This window comes from Herpailurus yagouaroundi, unplaced genomic scaffold (assembly GCF_014898765.1).
Source record: "Herpailurus yagouaroundi ecotype Mexico unplaced genomic scaffold, PumYag 28, whole genome shotgun sequence".
NCBI lineage: Eukaryota > Metazoa > Chordata > Mammalia > Carnivora > Felidae > Herpailurus > Herpailurus yagouaroundi.
Genome location: NW_024412376.1, coordinates 81,751,999 through 81,778,369, shown reverse-complemented (window position 1 = coordinate 81,778,369; position 26,371 = coordinate 81,751,999). Strand labels below are relative to the sequence as shown.

Genomic DNA, 26,371 nt, shown 5'->3' with positions numbered 1-26,371 from the left:
ATGATGCTGAGAATATTTTCATATGCCTATTCGTCATCTTCTTTGGTGAGGTGTCAAAGTCTTTTGCCCATTTTAAAATCAGAGTCTTTCTTCCATTGCATTGCCTTGTCTCCTTTATCAAAGATCAATTGACTGTCTTTATGTGGGTCTATTTCTGGGTCCTCTATTCTGTTCCATTAGTATATGTGTCTGGTCTTGCACCAACATCATACACTCTTGTTTATTGTAGGTTTATAGTAAATCTTGTAATGCTTATTTATTTTTGACAGAGAGAGACAGAGAGAGAGAGAGGCAGAGAGAATGAGGGGGGAGGGGCAGAGAGAAAGGGAGACACAGAATCTGAAGCAGGCTCCAGGCTCTGAGATGTCAGCACAGAGCCTGACGTGGGGCTTGAGACCATGAGAGCATGACCTGAGCCGAAGTCAGATGCTCAACTGACTGAGCCACCCAGGTGCCCCTATAGTAAATTTTGTACTTGGGTAGTATTAGCTCTCCAACTTTTAACTCAGTCTTTTGCCTCTCTATATAAACTTCAGAATGAGTTTATTGGTATTCACAAAGTAACTTGCTGGGATTTTGATTGGGGTTGTGTTGAATCTATGGATCAAGTTGGGAATGATATTTCTTTGTCAAGTTGAGGAAGTTTCCCTCAATTCATAAATTGCTGAGAGTTTTTATTATGATGGATGTTGGATTTTATCAAATGTTTATGCTACATCTATTGTTATTATCATGTGATTTTTTCTTCTTTAGCCCACTGGTGTTATGGATTACAAGAATTTGTTTTCAAATATAAGTCAACCTTGCATATCTAGAGTAAATCCCACATGGTTGTGATGTAAAGTTATTTTTATACATTGTTAAGTTTTATTTACTAATATTTTGTTGAGAATTTTTGCTTCTGTGTTTATCAGAGATATTGGTCTGTATTTTTCTTTCCTTGTAATGTCTTTGCTTTTGGTATGAGGCTAATGCTGACCTCATAGAATGAGCTGGGAACTATCCCTTTGCTTCTATCTTCAGAAAGAGAGTATAGAGAATTGGTATAATTTCTTCCTTAAATGTTTGATAAGATTCACCAGTGAAGCCATCTAGGTCTGATGCTTTTTGTTATGGGAGGTGATTAAGTATTGACTCAGTTTATTTAATGGATATGCCTATTCAGATTGTCTATGTCTTCTTGTGCATATTTTAGCATATTGTGTTTTTCAAGGAATTTCTTCTTGGCTATCAAATTTGTGGGCAAAAACTTGTTCACAGTATTCCTTTAATATCTTTTTAATGGGATCTGTAGTGATGTCTCCTCTTTCATTTCTGATATTATTGATTTGTGTCTTTTTTTTTTAATTAGCCTAGCTAGAGGCTTACTGATTTTACTGATCTTATCAAAGAACCAGCTTTTGGTTTCATTGATTTTTCTCTGTCGTTTTCAGTTTCAATGATATCTGCTCTGATTTTTGTTATGTCTTTTCTTCTGCTTACTTTGGGTTTAATTTGCTCCTTTTTCAGGTTTCCTAATGTGGAAGTTTAGAAGATTGATTTAAGATCTTTATTCTTTTCTAAAATATTCATTCAATGTTATAAATTATCCTCTAATTTCACTACTTTCACTGCATCTCACAAATTTTGATAAGCTGTATTTTCATTTTTATTTAGTTCCAAACATTTAAAAATACTACTTGAGGTTCTTTCTTTGGCCCATGTGTTATTTAGAAGTATATTGTTTAATCTCCAAGTATTTTAGGATTTTCCAGCTACTTTTCTTTTGAATTGCATTTTAAATCATTTGTGGTCTGAGGGCATCCATTGTGTGATTTCTATTTTTGTATGTTTATTAAAGTGTTTTTGTATGTGTATGATAGAATGTGGTCTATCTTAGTGAACGTTCCATGTCATCTTGAGAATAACGCGTGTTATGCTATTATTATATGAAGTAGTCTATAATTGTTCATTACATCCTGTTGATTGATGATATTGTTGAGTTCATGTCCTTATTAATTTTCTGCCTGCTGGATCTGTCCATTTCTGAGAGACTGTTTAAGTTTCTAACTATATTTGTGGATTCATACATTTGTTCTTGCAGTTCTTCCAGTTTTTGCTTCATGTTAACCCCATGACACATGTCAACATGTCTGTTGTCAGACACATATACATTAAGGATTATCATATGATCTTGGGAATTGACCCCTTTATCATTATGTAACACCCTTCTTTATCTCTGATAATATTCCTTACTCTGAAGTCTGCTGTCTGAAATTAATATTTCATCTTTCTTTTGATTAGTGTTTACATGGTATACCTTCTCCATCCCTTTATGTCTAACTTATGTGTGCCTTTATATTTAAAGGTGGCTTCTCATAGATCTTGGTCTTTTGATACACTCTGACAATCCGTCTTTTACTGGTGTATTTAGACCATTCACATTTAAAGCTATTATTAATATACTTAGATTAATATCCACCATGTTTGTACTGTTTGCTATTTATTGCCCCTGCTCTTTGTTTTTATTTTTGTCTTCCCTACTTTTTTTCCCTTTTGTGGCATTAACTAACCATTTTATTTATTTTTTTATTTTTTTTTAAACGTTTATTTATTTTTGAGACAGAGAGAGACAGAGCATGAACAGGGGAGGGTCAGAGAGAGAGAGGGAAACACAGAATCGGAAACAGGCTCCAGGCTCTGGGCTGTCAGCACAGAGCCCGACGTGGGGCTTGAACTCACGGACCGTGAGATCATGACCTGAGCTGAAGTCGGACGCTTAACCGACTGAGCCACCCAGGCGCCCCCAACCATTTTATTATATACTTCTATTTTCTTTCCTTTATTAGTATATCAGTTATATTTATTTTTTTCATTTTCTTTTTAGTGGTTGCCCTAGAGTTTGCCACTAATCCAACTCCACTTTCAAATAATACTGTACCACTTCATGGATAGTGCAAGTACTTCATAAAAACAAAATATTCCTGATTCTTTCCTCTTGTTCTTGTATCATTGCTTTCATTCATTTCACTTATACATTAGCTATCATTAGTGAATATATTTTTGCTATTACTGTGAACTGGTATCTGTTCAATAATTTAAGAATATTAAAAACATTTTTGTTTTACCTTCACTTATTCCTTGTCTGATGCCCTTCCTTCTTTATGTAGATCTGGGTTCCTGACCTATATCGTTTTCTTCTCTCTGAATTTCTTTTAACATTTTGCAAGGCAGGTTTACTGACTCAATTTTTGTTGGTCTAAGAAAGTCTTTATTTATCCTTTACTTTTGATGATGATTTTTTAGGATACAGAATTAGAGTCTGGTGTGTTCTTGTTGGTTTTTGTATTAACACTTTAAATACTTCATTTCACTCTCTTTTTGCTTGCATTGTTTCTGAGGGTAAGTCAGACATAATTTTTATCTTTGCTCCTCAATAAGTAAGGTGTTGTCTTCCCCTCTGGCTTCTTTCAATATTTTTTTAATCTTTGATTTTCTGTAGTTTGAATATGATATACTTAGGTATAGTTTGTGTGTGTGTGTATGTGTGTGTGTATGGTATTTATCCTGCTTGGAATTCTCTGAGCTTCCTGGATCTGTGGTTTTCTATCTGAAATTAATTTGGGGGAAATTGTCAATCACTTGCTTCAAATATTTCTTCTGCTGCTTTTTCTCTTCTCCTTTTGCTATTCCCATTTCTTTTTGTAGTTGTCCCACAGTTCTTGTATTTTCTTTTTTTCAATATTTTTCTCCTCTTTACTTTTCAGTTTTTGAAGTTCCTATTGACATATCCACAAGCTCAGAGATTCTTTCTTCAGCTATGTACAGTCTAGTAATGAATCCATCAAAGCCAACATTTCCATTAGGGTTTTTAATTTCTAGCATTTCTTTTTGGTTCTTAGAACTTCTATCTCTCTGCTTACATTACCCGTCTGTTCTTACACGTTTACCTTTCTATTGGAGCCCTGAGTATTTTAGTCATAGTTGTTTTAAAATCATAGTCTGATAGTTCCAACATCTCTGTAATATCTGGGTCTAGTTCTGATGCTTTGTCTCTTCAAGTTGTGTGGGTTTTTTTTTTTTTTTTGTCCTATTTTTGCTTAAAAGTGAATATGATGTCCTAGGTAAAAAGGCCTTTAGTAATATAGTGGTAAGTTGTGAGGGGAGGAAAAGAGTTCTTTAGAATTCTTAACCAGTCTTTAGTGAGCCTGTGCTTCTGGGCTGTGAACCTCACAAGTGCCTCTCAGGTTTTTTTTTTCCTACCCCATTAGGTTATATAGGATGGCTAGTGGAGATTATATTAGAGGGGGCAGGAGTTGGTTATTTCTCTTTTCACAGATCAATTTGGCTCTGATAAAATCCTCATATATAAGTTAGGTTCTGACAAAACATTTTATTTGAGGGACAATACAAGAAGAACAGAAAACTGTCATACTGCACATGATTACTTTCCCCCTCCCCTTGCCAGATGGCTCCTGGAGGTAAAACTCATGAAAGTCTGTCTCCCACACCATGACTGGCCTCCCTCAAACTTATCCACACTGAGTTTCTAGCCAATTTGTCAATAACAATTTTGGTTTTCCTATCCTAGCACTGGTTCCTGCTGAGGTTTCTACTCTGATAAGCTATGATTCTCTGTATCCACTTCCTGTTTCCAATTTTAGGGACAGTTATTTGCCCTGTGACCTTACTTCTTTGATAGAGCTAAGAACAGTTGTCGATTTTTAAGTTTGCTTAGCTTTTTATATGTTGGTAAGATGGAATGATGATGGTGGACCAGAAACTGGAAGTGTCTAGGATATTATTTTTGAGCTCTAAACTCTCAAGACTGCTTCCTTCAAAAAACTGATGATAACATTTTAATGGAGAAATTCTGGCCCTAAGATTATTTGAAAATCATAGCTGGATGTATAATCAAGCTTTTCTTTCATTTATTTAAAGGCAAAACAACTTCATAAAAATAGTTATAAAATATCTATTATTGAAAATAAGGTATCTTTATTGAAAGTAAACCTAAAAGAAACAAAAATGGAGTAATAACCTAAACCTAAACTATTTCCATACAATATCCATTTCTTTGGAACTAGGCAAGCTACCACCTGAGTAGAAGACATAAACTTGATTAAAAGTGATGAGACTGATTTTTGCATGTGGTTGAGAGTTTAGATTTCTTTCTTTTTTTTTTTTTAATTTTTTTTTCAATGTTTATTTATTTTTGGGACAGAGAGAGACAGAGCATGAACGGGCGAGGGGCAGAGAGAGAGGGAGACACAGAATCGGAAACAGGCTCCAGGCTCTGAGCCATCAGCCCAGAGCCCGACGTGGGGCTCGAACTCACGGACCGCGAGATCGTGACCTGGCTGAAGTCGGACGCTTAACCGACTGCGCCACCCAGGTGCCCCGAGAGTTTAGATTTCTTACTTAATTGAACTTATATACACTATGGGATTGGTGAATTAAATATGATTTGTAGAGAAACTGTAGCTCCATCTCTATTATCTAGAATATATGCTATTATCTAAAATATTATCTAGAATATATATGTTTTAAGAGTTTCTTTAGTGAATGTAGGGTGTGTGTGTGTGTGTGTGTGTGTGAGAGAGAGAGAGAGAGAGAGAGAGGGAGACAGTGAGAAAGAGACACACACACACACATAAGACACAGACAGACAGACATGGAGACAGAGAGACAGAGACAGAGAGACAGGAAAAGAGAATATAAGAATATACACTCCCCAAGATAGAAACATGGAGGAAGATCCTTTTCCTATAAATTACTCTAAATTTGAAAACTCAAAAATTAAAGAAAACAAAGGGGAAAACTGGTTATAGATCTAGGTATGTATGTTTGCAGTCTCAATACTGGTGTTTATAAAACTCCTAAGTTAGTTCCTGAGCAAACTGCAGTCCTCAATCTCAATGGAAAATCTTTGGTGATCAATACATTTTCCACTCCTCAGTGCCCCTGACCCTACTCCTAACAAGTGCTGTATAGACACTTCTCATGATATAAGGTATAGGGCCATGGGAATGTGCATGTAAGATCTATGTGTAGAAATTATATTTATAAAGGAGTCCAATCACTTATACTATCAGATGTTCAAATTTAGATTCAGAACTTTAAAAATACTGATATTAATCTCAAACTTTAGCCTGTACTACAAAGCTATAATCATCAAGACAATATGGTATTGGCACAAAAACAGACACATACACCAATGGAACAGAATGGAGAACCTAGAATTGGACCCACAAATGTATGGCCAACTAATCTTTGACAAAGCTGGAATGAGTATACAATGGAAAAAAGTCTCTCTAGCAAAGGGTGCTAGGAGAACTGGATAGCAACATGCAAAAGAATGAAACTGGACCACTTTCTTACACCATACACAAAAATAAACTCAAAATGGATGAAAGACCTAAATGTGAAACAGGAAACCATCAAAATCCTAGAAGAGAAAACAGGCAACAACCTCTTTGACTTCAGCTGCAGCAATTTCTTACTCGACGCATCCCCAAAGGTAAGGGAATTAAAAGCAAAAATGAACTATTGGGACCTCATCAAGATAAAAACCCTCTGCACAGCAAAGGAAATAATCAACAAAACTAAAAGACAACCCACAGAATGGAAGAAGATACTTGCAAATGACATAGCAGATAAAGGGTTAGTATCCAAAATCTATAAAGAACTTACCAACCTCAACACCCGAAAAACAAATAATCCAGTGAAGATATAGGTAGAAGACATGAATAAACACTTCTCCAAAGAAGACATCTAGGTGGCTAACAGACACATGAAAAGATGCTCAACATTGCTATGTTACATAAACTTTTTATAATTCTTATATCATATAAAAATTATATGATAATGAGATGCTTTGAAATTTTAATGGGAAAGAAAGTTTTATACGCTTCTTTACAAGGCAGTAGTTGTTTTAAAATTGGGGTCCTAATTTTATTAAGAACCTTAATATTGCTAGAGTATAATATTCCTTCCAGCTGACTTAAAATTAAATACCAAAAGTATGTTTTAAATAAAAATCTTTAATCAATGCTGTTTCTAATCCTCAAGATTTAACATAAAAAGTCATGAAAAACATTAAAATATATACCTGTTAAGCAATTATTACTATTTTTTGACAGAGTTAAGGAAATATTTCCTCTTTGTCCACATATTGTTTGTAATAGAGCTGAAGTATACAGCCGATTTGATCTGGTTTATATAGATTAAGCAGTGGCTTTGTTGGTTTGTGTTTTAATATTTATCAAATATACCTCTCATTTTCTCTCCACTTACATTTCTTATTTCACATACCGTTTGTAATAACTTTATTCACATTTCCTTGTGGAGGACAAGAATACTTCTTTTCCTTCTGTGGTTTTGTTTCCTCTGTTTGTGACAAGACACTTTCCTTAGTTTCTTCACGTTCACGAATACTACTATCTTTGAGGATCTGAAGTAAAACAAGGAAATCTTTTCAGACATACTTTCCATACTATTTTATGAATGTACAAAACCACTGAATCTCATAATTAAGTTCATATTATTACTGTCATCATGGAGAGTTACACATATAAGAGAATATTCATGCATTATATCATTAAGTATTTGGGGATGTCACAGGAGTGCACTTTGTAGAGCACTTTAATTTAGCTTTTATAGACTTGTCCCTGCCATTTTCATTTGTGGTTTATGCATACTGGATAAATGAGCCTATAGTATAAGCAGAATAATTAAAAGTGTCCCTCTTCAGTCTTACTTCCAAAGATTATTCCATAAAACTTTTGTAGAATGAAAATACAACTGAGTTGGAAAGAAGGTGAAATATAATTCTACTTGGACTCATTTCATTTGAAAAATTACATAACTGGAAAAAAATGAGAAAAACAGTTCAAGCTTTCAGAAATTCAAGGCTCATGCTTCCACTGTTAATTATAGATAACATCCTTAGGTAGTTCATGAGTTTAGACACATCTTCCAGGCTTTAAATACTCGTTAGTCTAACTATGAAACTGCCGATTTAGAAAAAAAAAAAAAAAAAGGACACTGTAGTTTGTGAGAATATTAAGAGGCTTCTTCCAAGGTAAACAAAACAAGATAAACAAACAAACAAACAAACAAAACAGAACAGAGTTAACCCTAAAATAAAGATCTTCAAATTTGCTTTACTGTCATTATGGTGCGTGCGTGCGTGCGTGCGTGTGTGTGTGTATGCATGTATTCGCATGTGCACAAACAGGCCAACACTGTAAGTGTATTGCTAATACTTTGAGTGCAGTGGAGAGAGATGTGAGCCTATAGTGTAAGCAGACGTGTCTCTCTCCACTGCACTCAAATGAAGAGAGTGCACTGTCACAAGAAATGGTAACAAAGGCTAGAGGCATGGGCAGATTAAGGAAGGGAAGAGGAAAGAAACATTTAGTAACTAGGGAGACAGAGGCACCACAGCAGCTGATGTAAATGAATTATGTGGTTCTTTAATAGCAAACTTCTTTAAAATTAATCATAATTAATCTGTTGGGAGTTCTGGTATAGAGACTTTTTGGAAAGTCTGTCACTATACAAAAGGGCCAAGAATAGACACAAAGGTGAATTTTGATTAGTTTGGGTGAAAGTGCATATACAGTAAGACTGTATTATTTTAAGTTTTATTATTTCAGAATGTATAATAAATTGATATAGACCAGGATGAAGTCTTTACAGATAAATAAAATAGTTAGAGTCAATGACAAATGTTCTGTATATTTAAAAGAAGACTTTTTGAGCCCTTAAGAACTATAGAAACCTCTTCCTATTTTAAAAAGTAAGCAATTTTTAAAAAGTAAATAATTTATAGTTCTAATTGTGAGCAATTATTATGTAGTAAAACTAGACCAACAAAACGTCTATTACTTACTCTATACACTTGGGAAAATAAAAACTTGGTTCTCTTCAAATATACAGGACAGTGTTTTAGTTAATTTAGATTTGTCTTTACCTCTTGTAGTTTAAATTACTGAGTTTTTCCTAGACGTGGCAAAAAATAATAAACCATATTTCCATTATTCCTAAAGCGTGCCTTTTTTAGCCCCAAAATAATCTTTAGTCACCCCTTTCCATCTTTTCGTTCATTTTGCTCATTTCTTAGGACTTATTTAAATTTGTTATTTTCAGGGGTGCTTGGGTGGCTTTGTCGGTTAAGCGTCCAACTTCGTCTCAGGTCATGATCTCACGGTCCGTGAGTTTGAGCCCCACATCGGGCTCTGTGCTGACAGCTCAGAGCTTGGAGCCTGCTTCAGATTCTGTGTCTACCTCTCTCTCTGCCCTTCCTCCGCTTTCACTCTGTCTCTGTCTCTCCAAAATAAATAAAGATTAAAAAATCTTTTAAATTATTTTTAAATGACCACTTCTCATTTTTTAACCAGACATATAAGAGAAACTTAATAAGTAAACTTTAAAAATAAAATCTAAGATCAGATTGATTTTTATGTCTTATATTACAAAATAGTTTTAGGTTTTCACCTGAGGAGTTGTAGATGATGGGGTATTTTTATCCTCCAAATGTTCATTTTGTGGTTCTGTGCTGTACATGCTAATATTTAAAAGAAAAATAATTTGAAAAAAAAAGTACTATAAATCCATCTGAAACAAACATGGTTAAGTGGGATTAATATTTTAATGATTTTTTATCATAAAGTTGTATCACAGTCAAGTCAAATACCTTTATAGCTAAGACAGATCCAAATATTCATTGTAAAGTTATTAAGCAAATTCATGTGCATAAGTTTTAAAAACTTATTTATCACACAGAAATTTAAAACTTCTCAGTGGTTCATAATGTTGGGTCATATCTTAAGAGCAATACATCAGAAAACTCAGTTCTTTATTTTATGCACTGAAATAACTTCCACCATTGATTTACTCTATGTTCAGTTACATTCCTGTCAGAAGAGAGTACAAAAGTTTTTAAAATATGATCAACTACATTAATACTTACATCTATAAGTTACTGATACATACTGTCTTTATATGTGGTCCATTTGAAAGATCATCCTTTACCCATTGCATTCCAGTGTCACCTTTGTTGTAAATCAGGTGACCACATATATGTGAATTTATTTTTGGATTCTGTTCTGTTCCACCAGTCTATTTCTCTATCCTTATGCCAACACTACACTAGTACTTGTATAATAGGAATTGTTATCTGGTGGTGTAAGCTCTCTAGCTTTGTTCTCCTTCAGGGTAGGATTGACTCTTTGTCTCTTTGTGTTTCCACATAAATTTTATTTAATTTTTTAAAAAAATTAATTTATGTATGTATGTATGTATGTATGTATGTATTTTGGAGGAGCGGTGGAGAGAGAACCTTAAGCAGGCTTCATGCTCAGTGGGGAGCCCGATATGGGGATGGATCCCACTGCCCTGGGATCAGGACCTGAGCTGAAATCAAAAGTTTGGTACTCAATCTACTGAGCCACCCAGGTGCCCCTCCACATAAATTTTAGAATGAAGTTGTACATTCATACACATACACACTCTCTATATCTGGTGGAATTTTGACTAAAATTGCATTGATTCTGTAGATCAATTTGGGGAGAACTGACATCTTAACAATATTGAGTCTTGTAATACTTACACATTGTATACATCTCTCCATTTATTTAGATTTTCTTTAGTTTACCTTAATATTTGTAGTTTTCAGTGTAAAGGTCTTACATATCTTTCATTAGACTTATTCCTACATAGTCTTATTTCTAGGTAATGATGTTTTTTGAGATGTACCAAAAACAGTACCATTAAAAAAAACCTGTTGCTTGTTTTTTGCTGGTATACAGAAATACAAGTAATTTTTATTTATTTACCTTGAACCTAGACCTTAATAAATTCACTTTATTCTAATAGTCTGTAGATTCTTTTGGATTTTCTAACTATACAAGCATGTCGTCAGCAAATATCTTTTAATTTCTTCCTTTCTCAATTTTATACATTTTTTTTAAAAGTTTATTTATTTTGAGAGAGAGAAAGCACGTGCAGTGGAGGGGCAGAGAGAGGGGGAGAGAGAGAGAATCTTAAGCAGGCTCGGCACTATCAGCACAGAGGCTGAAGCGGGGCTTGATATCACGAACCATGAGATCATGACTTGAGCTGAAATCAAGAGTCGGAGCCTTAACCAATTAAGCGTTTTTGTTTTTAATATGAAATTTATTGTCAAATTGGTTTCCATACAACACCCAGTGCTCATCCCAAAAGGTGCCCTCCTCAATGCCCATCACCCACTTTGCCCACCCCCCATCAACCCTCAGTTTATTCTCAGTTTTTAAGAGTCTCTTATGGTTTGCCTCCCTCCCTCTTGAACTTTTTTTCCCCCCTTCCGCTCCCCCATGGTCTTCTGTTAAGTTTCTCAGGATCCACGTAAGAGTGAAAACATGTGGTATCTGTCTTTCTCTGTATGACTTATTTCACTTAGCATAACACTCTCCAGTTCCATCCACGTTCCTACAGAAGGCCATATTTCATTCTTTCTCATTGCCAAGTAGTATTCCATTGTATATATAAACCGCAATTTCTTTATCCATTCATAAGTTGATGGACATTTAGGCTCTTTCCATAATTTAGCTATTGTTGAAAGTGCTGCTATAAACATTGGGGTACAAGTCCCTATGCATCAGCAATCCTGTATCCCTTGGGTAAATTCCTAGCAGTACTAGGGCTAGTATCCAAAATCTATAAAGAACTCACCAATTTTTTTCTTTCTTTATTGCACTGGTTGTAACCTGTATTTACAGTTGTTTTATACCTTGCTGACCTTGGTATTGTCTGTATTTGTTTTAACATAGATCTGTTGGTAATAAATTCCTTCATTATTTGTTTACCTTAAATGTATTTCACCTTCACTTTTGAAAGGGATTCTCACTGAATACAGAATTCCATATTAGAAGCTATTTTCTTTAAGAATTTTAAAGATGTTCCCCTGTATTCTGGCTCCCATAACTTCTGTTGAGAATTTAACTGTCATTCTTACTATGGTTCCTTTGAAGGTGATATGTCTTTGGCTGATATTAATCATAGTTGTTAATTTTTTTTTCATTGTGGTAAAATATACATAACAAAACTTTACCATTTTAAAGTAGACAGTTCACTGGCATTAAGTACATTCACATTATTTTTTTTTTTAATTTTTTTTTTCAACGTTTATTTATTTTTGGGATAGAGACAGAGCATGAACGGGCGAGGGGCAGAGAGAGAGGGAGACACAGAATCGGAAACAGGCTCCAGGCTCTGAGCCATCAGCCCAGAGCCCGACGCGGGGCTCGAACTCATGGACCGCGAGATCGTGACCTGGCTGAAGTCGGACGCTTAACCGACTGCGCCACCCAGGCGCCCCAGTACATTCACATTATTAAGCAACCATCACCACTATCCATCTCCAGAACTTTTTCATCATTCCAAACTGAAATTCTGCATCCAACTCCCCATTCTCTTTTCTCCTAATCCCCTGGCAACCACATTCTACTTTTCATCTCTATGAATTAGACTACCTCAAGTACCTCCAATAAATGGATTCACAATATTTGTCCTTTTGCATCTGGTTTATTTCACTTAGCATAAGGTTTTCAAAATTCATGTATCAGAATTTTGTATCATGTATCAGAATTTCCTTCCTCTTTATGGATGAAAAACATCCCATTGGATGTATATATCACATTTTGTTTATTCATTCATTCACTTATGGATATTTGTGTTGTTTCTACCCTTTGGCTATTGTGAACAATGCTAAGAACATGGGTGTGCAAATATCTGTTCAAGTCTCTGCCTGAAAGATGCTAGATCTTATGGTAATTGTTTCCTTTTTCGAGGAACTGCCATACTGTTTTCCACAGTGACTATGGCTATACCATCTTATATTCATACCAGCAATGCACAAAGGTTCCAATTTCTATATATATTTGTCAGCACCTGTTATGTTGTTTTTTGATAATAGCCATCTTAATGGGTTTGAAATGGTATCTCATTGTGGTTTTCATTTCCATTCTCCTAATGACTACTGAGCATCTTTCATGTGCTTATTGACCATTTATATATCTTCTTTAGAAAATATCTGTTCTAGGGGCGCCTGGGTGGCGCAGTCGGTTAAGCGGCCGACTTCAGCCAGGTCACGATCTCGCGGTCCGGGAGTTCGAGCCCCGCGTCAGGCTCTGGGCTGACGGCTCGGAGCCTGGAGCCTGTTTCCGATTCTGTGTCTCCCTCGCTCGCTGCCCCTCCCCCGTTCATGCTCTGTCTCTCTCTGTCCCAAAAATAAATAAATAAACGTTGAAAAAAATTTTTTTTAAAAAAGAAAATATCTGTTCTAGTCTTTGCCCAGTTTTTAATTGGGTTATTTATTTTTTGTTTTCAAGTTGTAAGGGTTTTTTATATATTCTGTGTATTAATCACTTACCTGATACATTATTTACAAATATTTTGTCACTGTGGGTTGCCTTTTCTCTCTGTTAATGGTGTTTTTCAATACACAAAAGTTTTTAATTTTGATGTAGTCCAATTTCTCTCTTTCTTTTATTGCCTGTGTTTTGGCTATCTTATCCAAGAAACCACTGCCAAATTCAATATCATGAAGTTTACTCCCATATTTTAAGAGTTTTATAGTTCTAGTTCTTGCAGTCATAGTCATTTTAACACCTTTGTTTACTAACTGCTAACTAAAAATTCTGAGTCAACTTTGAATCTGTTCCTATTTTCAATTTTCTATCTTGGCTGGTAGTCATAGGTATTGTCTAATAGCTAGCATGGCTAATAATTTGTATTGAAAACTTGACATTGTGTATAAAAATTCAGTCTCTAGATAATATCTTCCTCCAGACAGAAATATGTGGAGTGGGGACAGTGTTAATCACTAAGCAAATCAGACACTGAGCTTGGTTGAGACAGCTTTGCAACTTTCAGTTTTTATCTCAATGTGTCCCAATTTCTGGGGAATAGTTCTCTAAGAATTTTGCCTTAGATGATGTACTCCCCAAATTATGGTAGCCTCACATATTTTCCACAGATCAGGATACCTTACCACTTCCCCTTTGATTTACTCCTTTTGTTCTTGCTTTACTATCCCAGAATAGCTGAATAAACTTCTCCACGGTGACATAGCTATAAATAAGGAGTTAGGTGGGACCAGAATCAGGCAGCTGGTTCCAGAGCCTACACTTTTTTTTTTTAATATAATTTATTGTAAAATTGGTTTCCATACAACACCCAGTGCTCATCGTGACAAGTGCCGTCCTCAATGCCCATCACCCACTTCCCCCTCTCCCCCACCCCCCATCAACCCTCAGTTTGTTCTCAGTATTTCAGAGTCTTTTATGGCTTGCCTCCCTCCCTCTCTGTAACTTTTTCCCCCTTTGCCTCTTCCCTTCCCCCTCCCCCATGGTCTTCTGTTAAGTTTCTCAAGATCCACATATGAGTGCAAACATATGGTATCTGTCTTTCTTTGGCCTGACTTATTTCACTTAGCTTAATACCCTCCAGTTCCATCCATGTTGCTGCAAATGGCCAGATTTCATTCTTTCTCATTGCCAATTAGTATTCCATTGTGTATATAAACCACAATTTCTTTATCCACTCATCAGTTGATGGACATTTAGGCTCTTTCCATAATTTGGCTATTGTCGAAAGTGTTGCTATAAATATTCGGGTACATGTGCCCCTATGCATCAGTACTCCTGTATCCTTGGGTAAATTCCTAGCAGTGCTATTGCTGGGTCATAGGGTAGTTCTATTTTTAATTTTTTGAGGAACCTCCACACTGTTTTCCAGAGTGGCTGCACCAGTTTGCATTCCCACCAATAGTGCAAGAGGGTTCCCATTTCTCCACATCCTCACCAGCATCTATAATCTCCTGATTTGTTCATTTTAGCCACTCTGACTGGTGTGAGGTGGTATCTCAGTGCAGCTTTGATTTGTATTTCCCTGATGTCTTCTTTAGAGAAGTGTCTATTCATGTCTTCTGCCCATTTCTTCACTGGATTATTTGTTTTTTGGGTGTGGAGTTTGGTGAGTTCTTTACAGATTTTAGATACTAACGCTTTGTCCAACATGTCATTTGCAAATATCTTTTCCCATTCTGTCAGTTGCCTTTTAGTTTTGTTGATTGTTTCTTTTGCGGTGCAGAAGGTTTTTATCTTGATGAGGTCCCAATAGTTCATTTTTGCTTTTAATTCCCTTGCCTTTGGGGATGTGTCAAGTAAGAAACTGCTGTGGCTAAGGTCAAAGAGGTTTTTTCCTGCTTTCTCCTCTAGGGTTTTGATGGTTTCCTGTCTCACATTCAGGTCCTTTATCCATTTTGAGTTTATTTTTGTGAATGGTGTGAGAAAGTGGTCTAGTTTCAATCTTCTGCATGTTGCTCTCCAGTTCTCCCAGCACCATTTGTTAAAGAGGCTGTCTTTTTTCCATTGGATACTCATTCCAGTTTTGTCAAAGATTAGTTGGCCATACATTTGTGGGCCCAATTCTAGGGTCTGTGTTCTATTCCATTGGTCTATGTGTCTGTTTTTATGCCAATACCATACTATATTGATGATCACAGCTTTGTAGTAGAGGCTAAGGTCTGGGATTGTGATGCCTCCTGCTTTGGTTTTCTTCTTCAGTATTATTTTGGCTATTTGGGGTGTTTTGTAGTTCCATACAAATTTTAGGATTGCTTGTTCTAGCTTTGAGAAGAATGCTGGTGCAATTTTGAGTGGGATTGCATTGAATGTGTAGATTGCTTTGGGTAGTATTGACATTTTAACAATATTTATTCTTCCAACCCATGAGCATGGGATGTTTTTCCATTTCTTTGTATCTTCTTCAATTTCCTTCATAAGCTTTCTGTAGTTTTCAGCATACAGATCTTTTACATCTTTGGTTAGGTTTATTCCTATTTATTTTATGGTTCTTGGTGCAACTGTAAATGAGATCAGTTTCTTTATTTCTCTTTCTATTGCTTCATTATTGGTGTGTAAAAATGCAAGTGATGTCTGTACATTAATTTTGTACCCTGCAACTTTGCTGAATTCATGTATCAGTTCTAGCAGACTTTTGGTGGAGTCTGTCGGGGTTTCCATGTAGTGTAACATGTCGTCTGTGAAAAGTGAAAGTTTGACTTTATCTTTGCCAATTTTGATGCCTTTGATTTCATTTTGTTATCTGATTGCTAATGCTAGGACTTCCAACACTATGTTAAACGACAGTGGTGAGAGTGGACATCCCTGTCGTGTTCCTGATCTCAGGGGGATAGCTCTCAGTGTTTCCCCATTAAGGATGATATTAGCTGTGGGCTTTTCATAAATGGCTTCTATAATGTTCAAGTATGTTCCCTCTATCCCGACTTTCTTGAGGGTTTTCATCGAGAAAGGATGATGTATTTTGACAGGATCATATGGTTCTTAATCTTTTCTTTTAATAATGTGATGTATCACATTGATTGATTTGAGAATATTGAGCCAACCCTGCAGCCCAGGAATGAATCCCACTTGATCATGGTGAATAATTCTTTTCATAGGCTGTTGAATTCAATTTGTTAGTGTCTTGTTGAGAATTTTTGCATCCACATTCATCAGGGATATTAGCCTGTAGTTCTCTTTTTTTGCTGGGTCTCTGTGCGGTTTAGGAATCAAAGTAATACTGACTTCATAGAATGAGTCCAGAAGCTTTCCTTCCCTTTCTATTTTTTGCACCAGCTTGAGAAGAATAGGTATTAACTCTGCTTTAAATGTCTGGTAGAATTCCGCTGGGAATCCATCTGGTCCCGGACTCTTAATTGTTGGGAGATTTTTGATGACCGATTCAATTTCCTCACTAGTTATGGGTCTGTTCAAATTTTCTATTTCTTCCCGTTTGAGTTTTGGTAGTGTGTGGGTGTTTAGGAATTTGTCCATTTCTTCCAGGTTGTCCAGTTTGCTGGCATATAATTTTTCATAGTATTCCCTGATAATTGCTTGTATTTCTGAGGGATTGGTTGTAATAAATCCATTTTCATTTGTGATTTTATCTATTTACGTCCTCTCTCTTTTTTTTGAGAAGCCTGGCTAGAGGTTTATCAATTTTGTTTATTTTTTCAAAAAACCAACTCTTGGTTTCATTCATCTGTTCTACTGTGTTTTGTATTCTATGTTGTTTATTTCTGCAGAGCCTACACTTTTAAAAGTAAAGTTCCTATAATATGCCAGAAACTGTGCCAGACACAGATGAAAATTTTCACAAGGAAATGGCCACAATAAACCCATTTTCAAAGAGAGAAGAAAAATCTATCAAATATCTAACTTTTTGGCTTTTCCATTTTAGAAAAGAAACTATTAAAAATAAGGGCCCTAGAAAAACTTCAAAATAGAGCATAATGAGTAAGTTATAGGGGCTCCTGGGTGGCTCAGTCAGTTAAGTTTCTGACTCTTGATTTTGGCTCAGGTCATAATCTCACAGTTCATGAGATTGGATTCTGCGTGGGGCTCTGTACTGACAGTGCAGAACTTGCTTGGGATTCTCTCTCTTTCTCTCAAGTAAATAAATATTTAAAAGAATAGTAACAGAAGGCTAACATTATTTAGAAATAGCTCATAGGAAATCAATTTATAAAAGGGTTACAATCCCTAGCCATCATCTCATTGCCTGTCATCCTGCCCTCTACATGCCCCTCACCTCCCAAGCCCCTTCACTGAGTACTCTGGAACTTCTGCTAGACTATTATCAAACTCTCAGCCTCTTACATTTTCAACCTATTTTCAGAGCATTTTCTCAAATTCTGTGTTCTATCTGAAACCAAGCACTTCCCTTAGGGACACTTCTTCCCCTATGGTTTTTTTACATAATATGTTTATTTGCTACCATTCTTTCTGACACCCTACTGCTATTTCTAAACATTATTATTAAAAAATTTTTTTTAAATGTTTATTTATTTTTGAGAGAGAGAGAGAGACAGACAGAGCATGAGCGGGGGAGGGGCAGAGAGAGAGGGAGACACAGAATCCGAAGCAGGCTCCAGGCTCCGAGCTGTCAGCACAGAGCCTGATGTGGGGCTCGAACTCATGAACTGAGAGATCACGACCTGAGCCGAAGTCGGACACTCAACTGACTGAGCCACTCAGGTGCCCCACTAAACATTAATTTTAAAAACCTTGCTGCTTTGAAGCTTGTGTAATTTGACAACACCACCTTCTCTCTCTTCTAATCTCTGTAATTTAGTGACCTCATCTTGGTCCCTTTCCATTATTCACCAAAAGCATGAGCACCTCAAATTTGTAATGCTTGTGAGTCTTAAACATACACTTGGATAATTCAGCTACTACCTTGGTTCCTCAGTTCTTTACTTCCTTTCCAATAAAGGAAAGGCCATACTAGACCCTTCCATAATCTGAAATGTTCTATAATCAATAATCACTAATTCAAACATCTACTTCTAAAAATATTACCTTATCTTCTTTCAGTTTGCTTGTTCAATTGCATTTGCTTCATCCCTACCAATTAATCTTGAACATCAGGATGTGTAGTGCAATGATACTTCTAGTTCAGACTTTAGCCCTTTCCCTCATTACTTCCTTTTGTATTTGATGTGTGATCTACCATCTCCAAAATATTACTAATATCCTAGTCTCCTGAACTATGGTTATTATTGCACCTTTTTAGAAAAACCTTGATCCTGCACCAACCCTATTATCTCATATTTTGATTCACTTATATGAGCAACTGAATACTGCCATAGAAAGTTACACTAGAGTAACCTGGCATCACTATAAATTCATAACCAACAGCCTCTAGTGGGCCTTTAAAATGTACCAAACCCAACATATACGTTCTGTCAACTCATTTTCCCCAACGACTATTCCAAACCTTTTCCACTCTTCTCAAACCATAGATCCTCCACATATTCCCCTTAATTCTCAGTAGATAACCTTACCTCCAATTTCCATATATAAATTTAGCTTCCTCTCTTCTTAAAGGAAGTGTCCCTCCTCCTAAGGCAATCAGAGCATGTGCATTTTAGATTATATTCCTTCCTATATTCTCAAGAATTTTATACTATCAATGAACTTTCTCTGCCTGTACCAACGATCCCTCCTCTTGTACTTCCTTTTAACCAGATCCTTCCCAATGACTTTTAAATGAGTTCATCTTTTTTTATTTTTTTTTTCATTTTTTTTTCAACGTTTTTTATTTATTTTTGGGACAGAGAGAGACAGAGCATGAATGGGGGAGGGGCAGAGAGAGAGGGAGACACAGAATCGGAAACAGGCTCCAGGCTCTGAGCCATCAGCCCAGAGCCTGACGCGGGGCTCGAACTCAACGGACCGCGAGATCGTGACCCGGCTGAAGCCGGACGCTTAACCGACTGTGCCACCCAGGCGCCCCTAAATGAGTTCATCTTAATAAAAGTTTCCCAGAAATCCATCTGCCCATTTAGTTACTGCCCCATCTGTCTCTGTTCCTTTACCAATAAACTTTTTGGAGAGTCAGCAGTTCTCAGTCTTTTTTTCTCCATGAACTACTCACCCCTCATTGTTCTCTAGTTGAAGATTCTACTCCTTTCACTCCAAAAAAACAGTTCTAGCAAAAATCATTAGTAATCTCCCAGTGACCACATGACATGATAAAACACTCTTCTTTTGGTTCTTGTTAAACCACTCTCTCATATCCCCCCCTCCCCGCCCCCATACCTTTCTTCTTATTCCTTCCCTGTCTCCTTTACAGGATCATCCTCAATTGCTAAAAGTTGGGAATCCTGAAGTTTCTGTCTCTCAATCCTCTACCAGTTCACTGGCTTTAGGATATAGATAAAAATATTTAACACGATTGTCTTAGTTCAGATTACCACAACAAAGCACCACAGACTGGGTGGCTTATAAATAACAGAAATTTATTCCTCACAATTCTGGAGGTTGCACATCCCAAATCAGGGTCTCAGCAAGTAGGGTGGAAAGTCTTCTTCCAGGTAACAGACTGCCAACTTTTGTTACATCCTCCCATGGCAAAACGTGAGGCAGAGAGCTCCCTGGGGTTGCTTTTACAAGGGTATTAATCCCTTTATAAGGAATCTACTTTCATGGAACTTCCAAAGGTCCCACCTCCTCATACTATCACATTGAGGGTTAAGATTTCAATATATGGGCACATCTGGCTGGCTCAGTTGGTTAAGCATCCAATTTTTGATTTTGGCTCAGTTCATGACCTCATGGTTCGTGAGATCAAGCCTTGATTAGGGCTCTGTGCTCACAGCCAGGAACCTGCTTGGGATTCTCCCTCTCCCTCTTTCTGTCCCTACCCTGCTCCATGCTCTCTCCAAAAATAAATAAACTTTAAAAAAGTTTCAATATATGAATTTGGGGAGAGACACATTCAGTCCATTGCAATGACCTATAGGATTCTGCACAATGTGGTCCCTGGCTCCCTCTCTAGCCTAATTCATACCATTGCCCATCCATTTTTCCCCCACTCTTAGCCACTCTGTTTTTTTCAGTTCCCTGAAATTGCTAGGTTCCTTCTGTAGGGCCTTAACACTTACTTTTCTCTCTAATTTGAAACACTCTCTACCACCAATCTCCCTTTCATTTGGTTAACTCCTTTTCATCCTTCAGCTCAAGGAACATATCCTCAGAGAAATATTTATGACATCACCTCTGCCCCTAGCTAAGTCAGGTCCAGTTATTATATGCTCTTACAGTATCTTGATCATTTTTTTCAGAACATTTATCTCAGTTTGTAATTGTGTATCCATTAGTGATTGTTTAATGTGTTAGCCTCATTAGGCTATAGACTCCATAATAGTGCCCATTTTATTTTTCAATTTTCTGCTCATTTTATTTTTCAATCTCTTTATCCCATTCTGTTCCTCAGATAAGATAGTTTCTATTTATCTATCAGGTTCACTGATTTTCCCTCATTCATTTCCATTCTGCTGTTGAGTCTATCCAGTTAATTTTTATTTCAGATACTGTAGTTTTTAGTTTGAAACTTTTTGTTTCTTTAGTTTCTATTTTTCTGCTATTAATGTGTATCTTCCCATTCATTACAATCATAGTTTACCACAACGAAACAGTTATAATAATAGCTGCTTTAACCTCTGTCTGATAATTCCAATATCTGTGTCATTTTGGATTGGCATCTATTGATTTTCTTTTCTCGTAAGACATTCATTTCCTAGTTCTTCATATGTCAAGTACTTTTGGAGTATATCCTTGACATTTTGCTGTGTAGACTCTGGGTCCTGTTAAAATCCTATGAAAAATATTTAAATTTGTTTGTCTCAGTAGGTAATCAACTTGTTCCGGTGCAGATCATAAGCTCTCTCTTACTTTCTGTGGGCACTGGTTCCAATCTCATTTGTTTTCAAAGCCTTTGCTTTGCGGTTTTTGGTGTGTTTCAGCATGAACCACTCAGGGGTTATTCTGTGACTTGGGCAGTGTTTTTTCCCTCCATATTTATTTTAAATTAAAAATTCTTTATCTTACTTTAGTTCTTAAAGCCCTTGCAATGCTGCTTTAGGCCTGTCTCCTGCATGCACAGCTGGAGGTGACCCAAGGCATCTTGTTGTGTTCATATACAGAACTAAGGAACCTCATTCTCCAGCTTTTCCCTCTCCTAAATCTGTACCCTGCTATATCTCTCAAAGTCTCTTTTCCTGGTTTCTCTGGTCAGAAGATGGGGTTTTTTCTTCTGAGTTATAGCTGCCCATAATGTCATAAATAGGGCCTGCCCTTGGGAAAAAAAACCACAAAAGGAAAACAACAACAACAACAAGGATTCTTCACATTCTCTTCAAATGATAGAGTCCATTTTCCCAGATCTTCAGGCCATAAAAATAGGTTTCCTATTGTACTTTTAACCTTCTGTGCTGTCCTTGCATGGTTTTATCACTGAAGCCTGTCTTTAGGTCAAAGCTGCAAGAGCAAAAGAAATTCACCGTGTGGTTTTGACTTTCCACAATCCACCTCCTTCTGTTTACTTTTAGATCTCAGGTAGTTGCTCTTCACATTTTGTCCAGAGTTTTTTTATTGTGAGCAGTGAAAAAAAGAGGTTGCAGTAGACCTATTACATCTTGGAGAGAACTGGAAGGCTATATGCTCCACAAGAGAGAGGGACAATATCTGGTTTTACCCTTGATCTACATAGTGCCTACCACATGGTAGGCCCTCAAGAAATATGTGTGCAATAAATACTGAGTGAACTGAGAATTTTAAATGCCAGTTATTCAAAATGACAACAAAACCAAAAATATTTCTGCGTGTTAACAAAAAAAGGCATCTTTTGTAGAAGAGTAAGATGTCCAACACCAAGAACAGGCTTTACAAATACGATATGAAAAAGGAAGCAAATTATAGAATGACGAAGATCCTTAATGACTATGCCGCAAAGACAGGCAGCAAATCAACAGGACAACTTAGTAAAAGGTTCTGTTCCTATAGAAAAAGACTAAAGAGTAGAAGTTTTGAAGAACTAGGTAGGACCCTGGCTAGGATAGATTTTTGATACAAAAATGGAGGAAGGTAAGGAAGAAAATCCAGATACTCGAGTAATATAGGGATCAGAAGCAGGCTAAGCAGGGTATTTAACCCTTAGCTCTCTCCCTATTGCCCTCTTCTTTTTTTTTTTTTTTTTAACACTGTGCTTATCTCCTTTCCTCTTTGATCTAGATATCTCCTTCTATTTTCCTTTGGACTTCTTGCTTCCCCTAGGACCTCTTTATCTATTACATAATCAAATTTTCAAAAGTCAATTTCCTTAATATAATACAAATTTTATAATTTAAAATGTAGTTCTCCTAATAACATTCTTAGGACTCAATTTCTTGACAGAAAAAATCTGGTCAACAGCTCTGTGCAATTATGTGAAATAAATTTGATATAAGCAAAAGCCTACCTGTATAAATCAGAAGTAATTGTGGTAATCCAGGTGTCTAAGGATTACAATGACTGTATTCTGGTACGAGTCCTCTCATTATACGTCTGGATAGCTGGCATAATGGAAAGAATGAGGGCTTTGAAATCAGAAATACACTAGTTGTACGATCTTGGGGAAATTATAGTATCTTGTCATCTTTTAATGAGCATAGTACTATCTACTTTTCTTACTTTACACTTACAGCTAGAGAAAGCAGAATAAAATTTGAGACAAGTCCATCAAATTTGATTTTACCAGACATCAGGTCATGCTTTTTTACACTAACAAACAGAAGACTTCAAAGTGGTTTACATTTTAGTATCTTATATTTATGATCACCTCAATTTCTTTTTAAATTTTTAGGCTATTATTTATTTCAATAAGGTTCTTAAAAATCTCATTTGGAATAGGCAGAAATAAATAAATATGTGCCACATATCTTGCTATCATGGGGATAAAGTAAGATATTTGTATAGTTCATAACAAAAGCTATGGTAATCAATTAATTATTTTTATTATAAATAGGAACTGTTGTCATATTGCTAAACTTTGCTTTTAAAGTAGTGGAAAATTTGGGGTGCCTGGGTTTCTCAGTTGGTTAAGTGTCTGACTCTTGATTTTGGCTCAGGTCATGATCTCACTTTGTGAGTTCAAGCCCTGCATTGGGTTCTGCACTGACAGTGCAGAGACTGCTTAGGATTCTCTCTCTCTCCTTCTCTTTCTGCCCCTTCCCACTCATGTGCTCTCTCTCTCTCTCTCTATCTCAAAGTAAATAAATAAACTTAAAAAAAACACACACACACAAATTAAAAAAAATAGAGCAGTTGAAAATTTTGATGGATTTAGAGGTTCTAGTTTTATTAGAATGTTTCTTTGACTGTAAATATTACTAACAGAAACAGTGTCGTATTATAGAATTGGGAATTCTAAGCTTCCTGTTTTTAATTTGCCACATAGCATTGAGTAAATTTCTTGTCACTTCATCTCCCTGTACCTCATTTTCAAATTTATAAAATGAGGTAGAGATGAAAGATGTTAGATGATCTAAGGTCTTTATCAGTTTTCTTTCTTGCTTTCTATTCTCTTATGGACCTACTAAGAAACGGCGTGAAAGAATACCAACACATGTTGGTTGGGAATTACACATCTTATATAAATATCATGTATGTATGTGTGTGTGTATGTATGTATATCACATAACAGAAATTAACTGTCTTTCTCTGGTGTGTGCTCTTGTTACTATACACTGTTCTTTGGGTTTATCATTTTGAAGCAATGCTGTGCAATGGCGACATCTAGTGAATATATCATATATCATTCAGCAAAATTTATGGTCAAAGAATAGTCCTTAAATATGGATAATTCACGTGGTGGTTTAGCTACATACTTTAAAATCATTTCTCATCTCTCTCCCCAGAAGATTTAAGAAATAACAATTAAGTTTGATAGTAGCGTTAAAATTGGATACATAACTGGAATTTCTTTCAAAAATCAGAATACTTACAGAGGTAAGTATAAACTATTCTAAGTGAGATTGCAACTTGTTTCCTTCCATTGAAAGCAGAGCTGGGATTTGAATTCATGTGTGTTTCAATATGTAGTCCATGCTCCGAGCCACTATGCATTACTGACATATAATGGTCATTTAATGTGTATTTATTACATGAATGTTTGGTAAAACATATGCATCATTATCTGCTTATATGTATTGCTTTAGGATCTTTGGAACTCGTGTTGTCCTTCATACAAAGAAGTCTTTGTGACTGTACATCAAAGACCATTAAGTAAAAACTATAATATAAGCCTTTCCAAACAGATGAATTTGAAAGCTATATCCACAAGGAGAATATTCTTTATGCTGAGCATTCAAATTAGATCAGGGTTTTTTTGCTTGGCTTTTTTTTTTTTTTTTTAAAGATAATGACTAGCTGGCATATTATTTAATCAGGACAATACAAATCTGGGCTAAACTAGTACTCCAATTCAAATTGACTTTGCCACTGTTAAAATTCCTATGGGAGTTAGTGTTTGTTCTCAGTAATCAGATGTTATCTTGAATTTTTATTCTTTTCAGATGCCTAGATCTTGTTTCCACAATAAAATAGTAAGGTATTCCAGGGTTCAGAGCATGATTTATATCCTTGACTTTTTGTTAGCCCCACTACAATGGTTTTTCTCACCAAATAATAAAGTTACCAACAACTTACCCAGAAACCATGGTTTTCCACAAAATGGCATCAAACCATCATGGCTTTCTCTCTAGTCCTCTTGACCCTACATTTTAGTCATACTGAACTATTAATTGTTCTCCCGTGCATTTTTGTTTTCTTTGCTTAGAATACCTTCCCACTGCATTTCTTCTTTGTAAATGATACCTATTGCTTAAGGGTCATTCCAATAGAACTTCCTGCAAGGTACAGCACAAAACTAGAAGTCATCTTCCCTTTTTGAATTCTTACATCACTTTGTCACTTGTTCTACCTTCATTCTTTCTCTTGGTTGTCCTTGGTCTTCTTTTCATCTATCCATCCTTTGAAAGTTGGGGCTCCTCAGCATTCTTCCCTATGCCCTCTTCTCACTCTATATACATTTCTTAAGAGACTTCTTTTACTCTCATGGCTCCAATTATGACCAATATGCTGATGAATCTGGCCTAGAGAAGCTCTGTTGAGATTCTAAGTAGTGTATTTAACAACTTATTGGATATCTCTACTTCATGGTCTTTACAAGCATCTTAAGCTCAATATATGTACAACTGAACTCAAGAGCTTCCCCCACTAAATCTATTCCTTCTTCAGAGAATTTCCTATCTCAGAGAATGAAACCACTATCCACCTACTTGCTGAAATTAGAAACTGAGGACTCATTCCTTCTCTTTCCCTACTGACATTCAGTGAGTTACTAAATCATGTTAATACAAGCTCCTAAATTATTGAAAATTTTGTCCACTTTCTCTCAGTATAAATTGCCACTGTGCCAGCCCAGGCCATAAGCACTTTTCCACATATGCCCTGTAACGGCCTTCCGACTGTTCTCCCCATGTCCAGTCTTGGTCCTCTGCTTGTAATCTCCACAATGCAGCATAAACTAAAATGTAGCATGATTAAGGCAACTTCCTGCCTAACATTCCTCAATGGCTTCCCATAGAAGAAAAAAGTCCAAGCTCCTTAAACTCATATTACAGAGCTCCCTTTAATAAGGGCTAACCTTGTCCCTGTCTATCTCCTCATTTTTTAAATTCAGCCATGCTATTTTAGTTCTTAAAACTTGCCAAGCCTCATATCTCTGAGACTATACATTCTGTATGCTGTCTTCCAACCCTAAACCCTTGTTTTTTGCACAACTAACTCTATATCAGTTTAGAAGTCCTTCATTTAGAAGTTCCTCTAGGAGGCATCCTTATCATAGCATCCATCCCTTATCACAGCCTGTATCCCACTATTATAATTACTGGTTTAACTCTCATCATGTTTTATTTGACAAATATTCAGCAAGAGCCCACCATATAACTGGTACT

The 26,371-nt window shown here is 36.2% G+C and overlaps 1 protein-coding gene across 5 annotated transcripts in view; it reads right to left on the bottom strand.

Moving 5' to 3' along the window:
* Nucleotides 1-26,371, bottom strand: part of SLC9B1 (solute carrier family 9 member B1) — a 76,935-nt gene that overhangs the window by 45,076 nt on the left and 5,488 nt on the right. The window contains exons 2-5 of one of the 5 annotated variants that reach the window (XM_040477177.1): nucleotides 22,834-22,927; nucleotides 9,810-9,899; nucleotides 9,481-9,550; nucleotides 7,294-7,432 (exon numbers count right to left, since the gene is read on the bottom strand). In XM_040477177.1, coding sequence (XP_040333111.1) covers nucleotides 7,294-7,432; nucleotides 9,481-9,549 — 208 coding nt within the window. In that variant the 5' untranslated portion in view covers nucleotide 9,550; nucleotides 9,810-9,899; nucleotides 22,834-22,927. Of the gene's footprint in view, nucleotides 1-7,293; nucleotides 7,433-9,480; nucleotides 9,551-9,809; nucleotides 9,900-11,697; nucleotides 11,889-22,833; nucleotides 22,928-26,371 lie in introns of those variants that run through there. The other 4 variants (XM_040477195.1, XM_040477202.1, XM_040477185.1 and 1 more) reach the window with 4 other exon arrangements.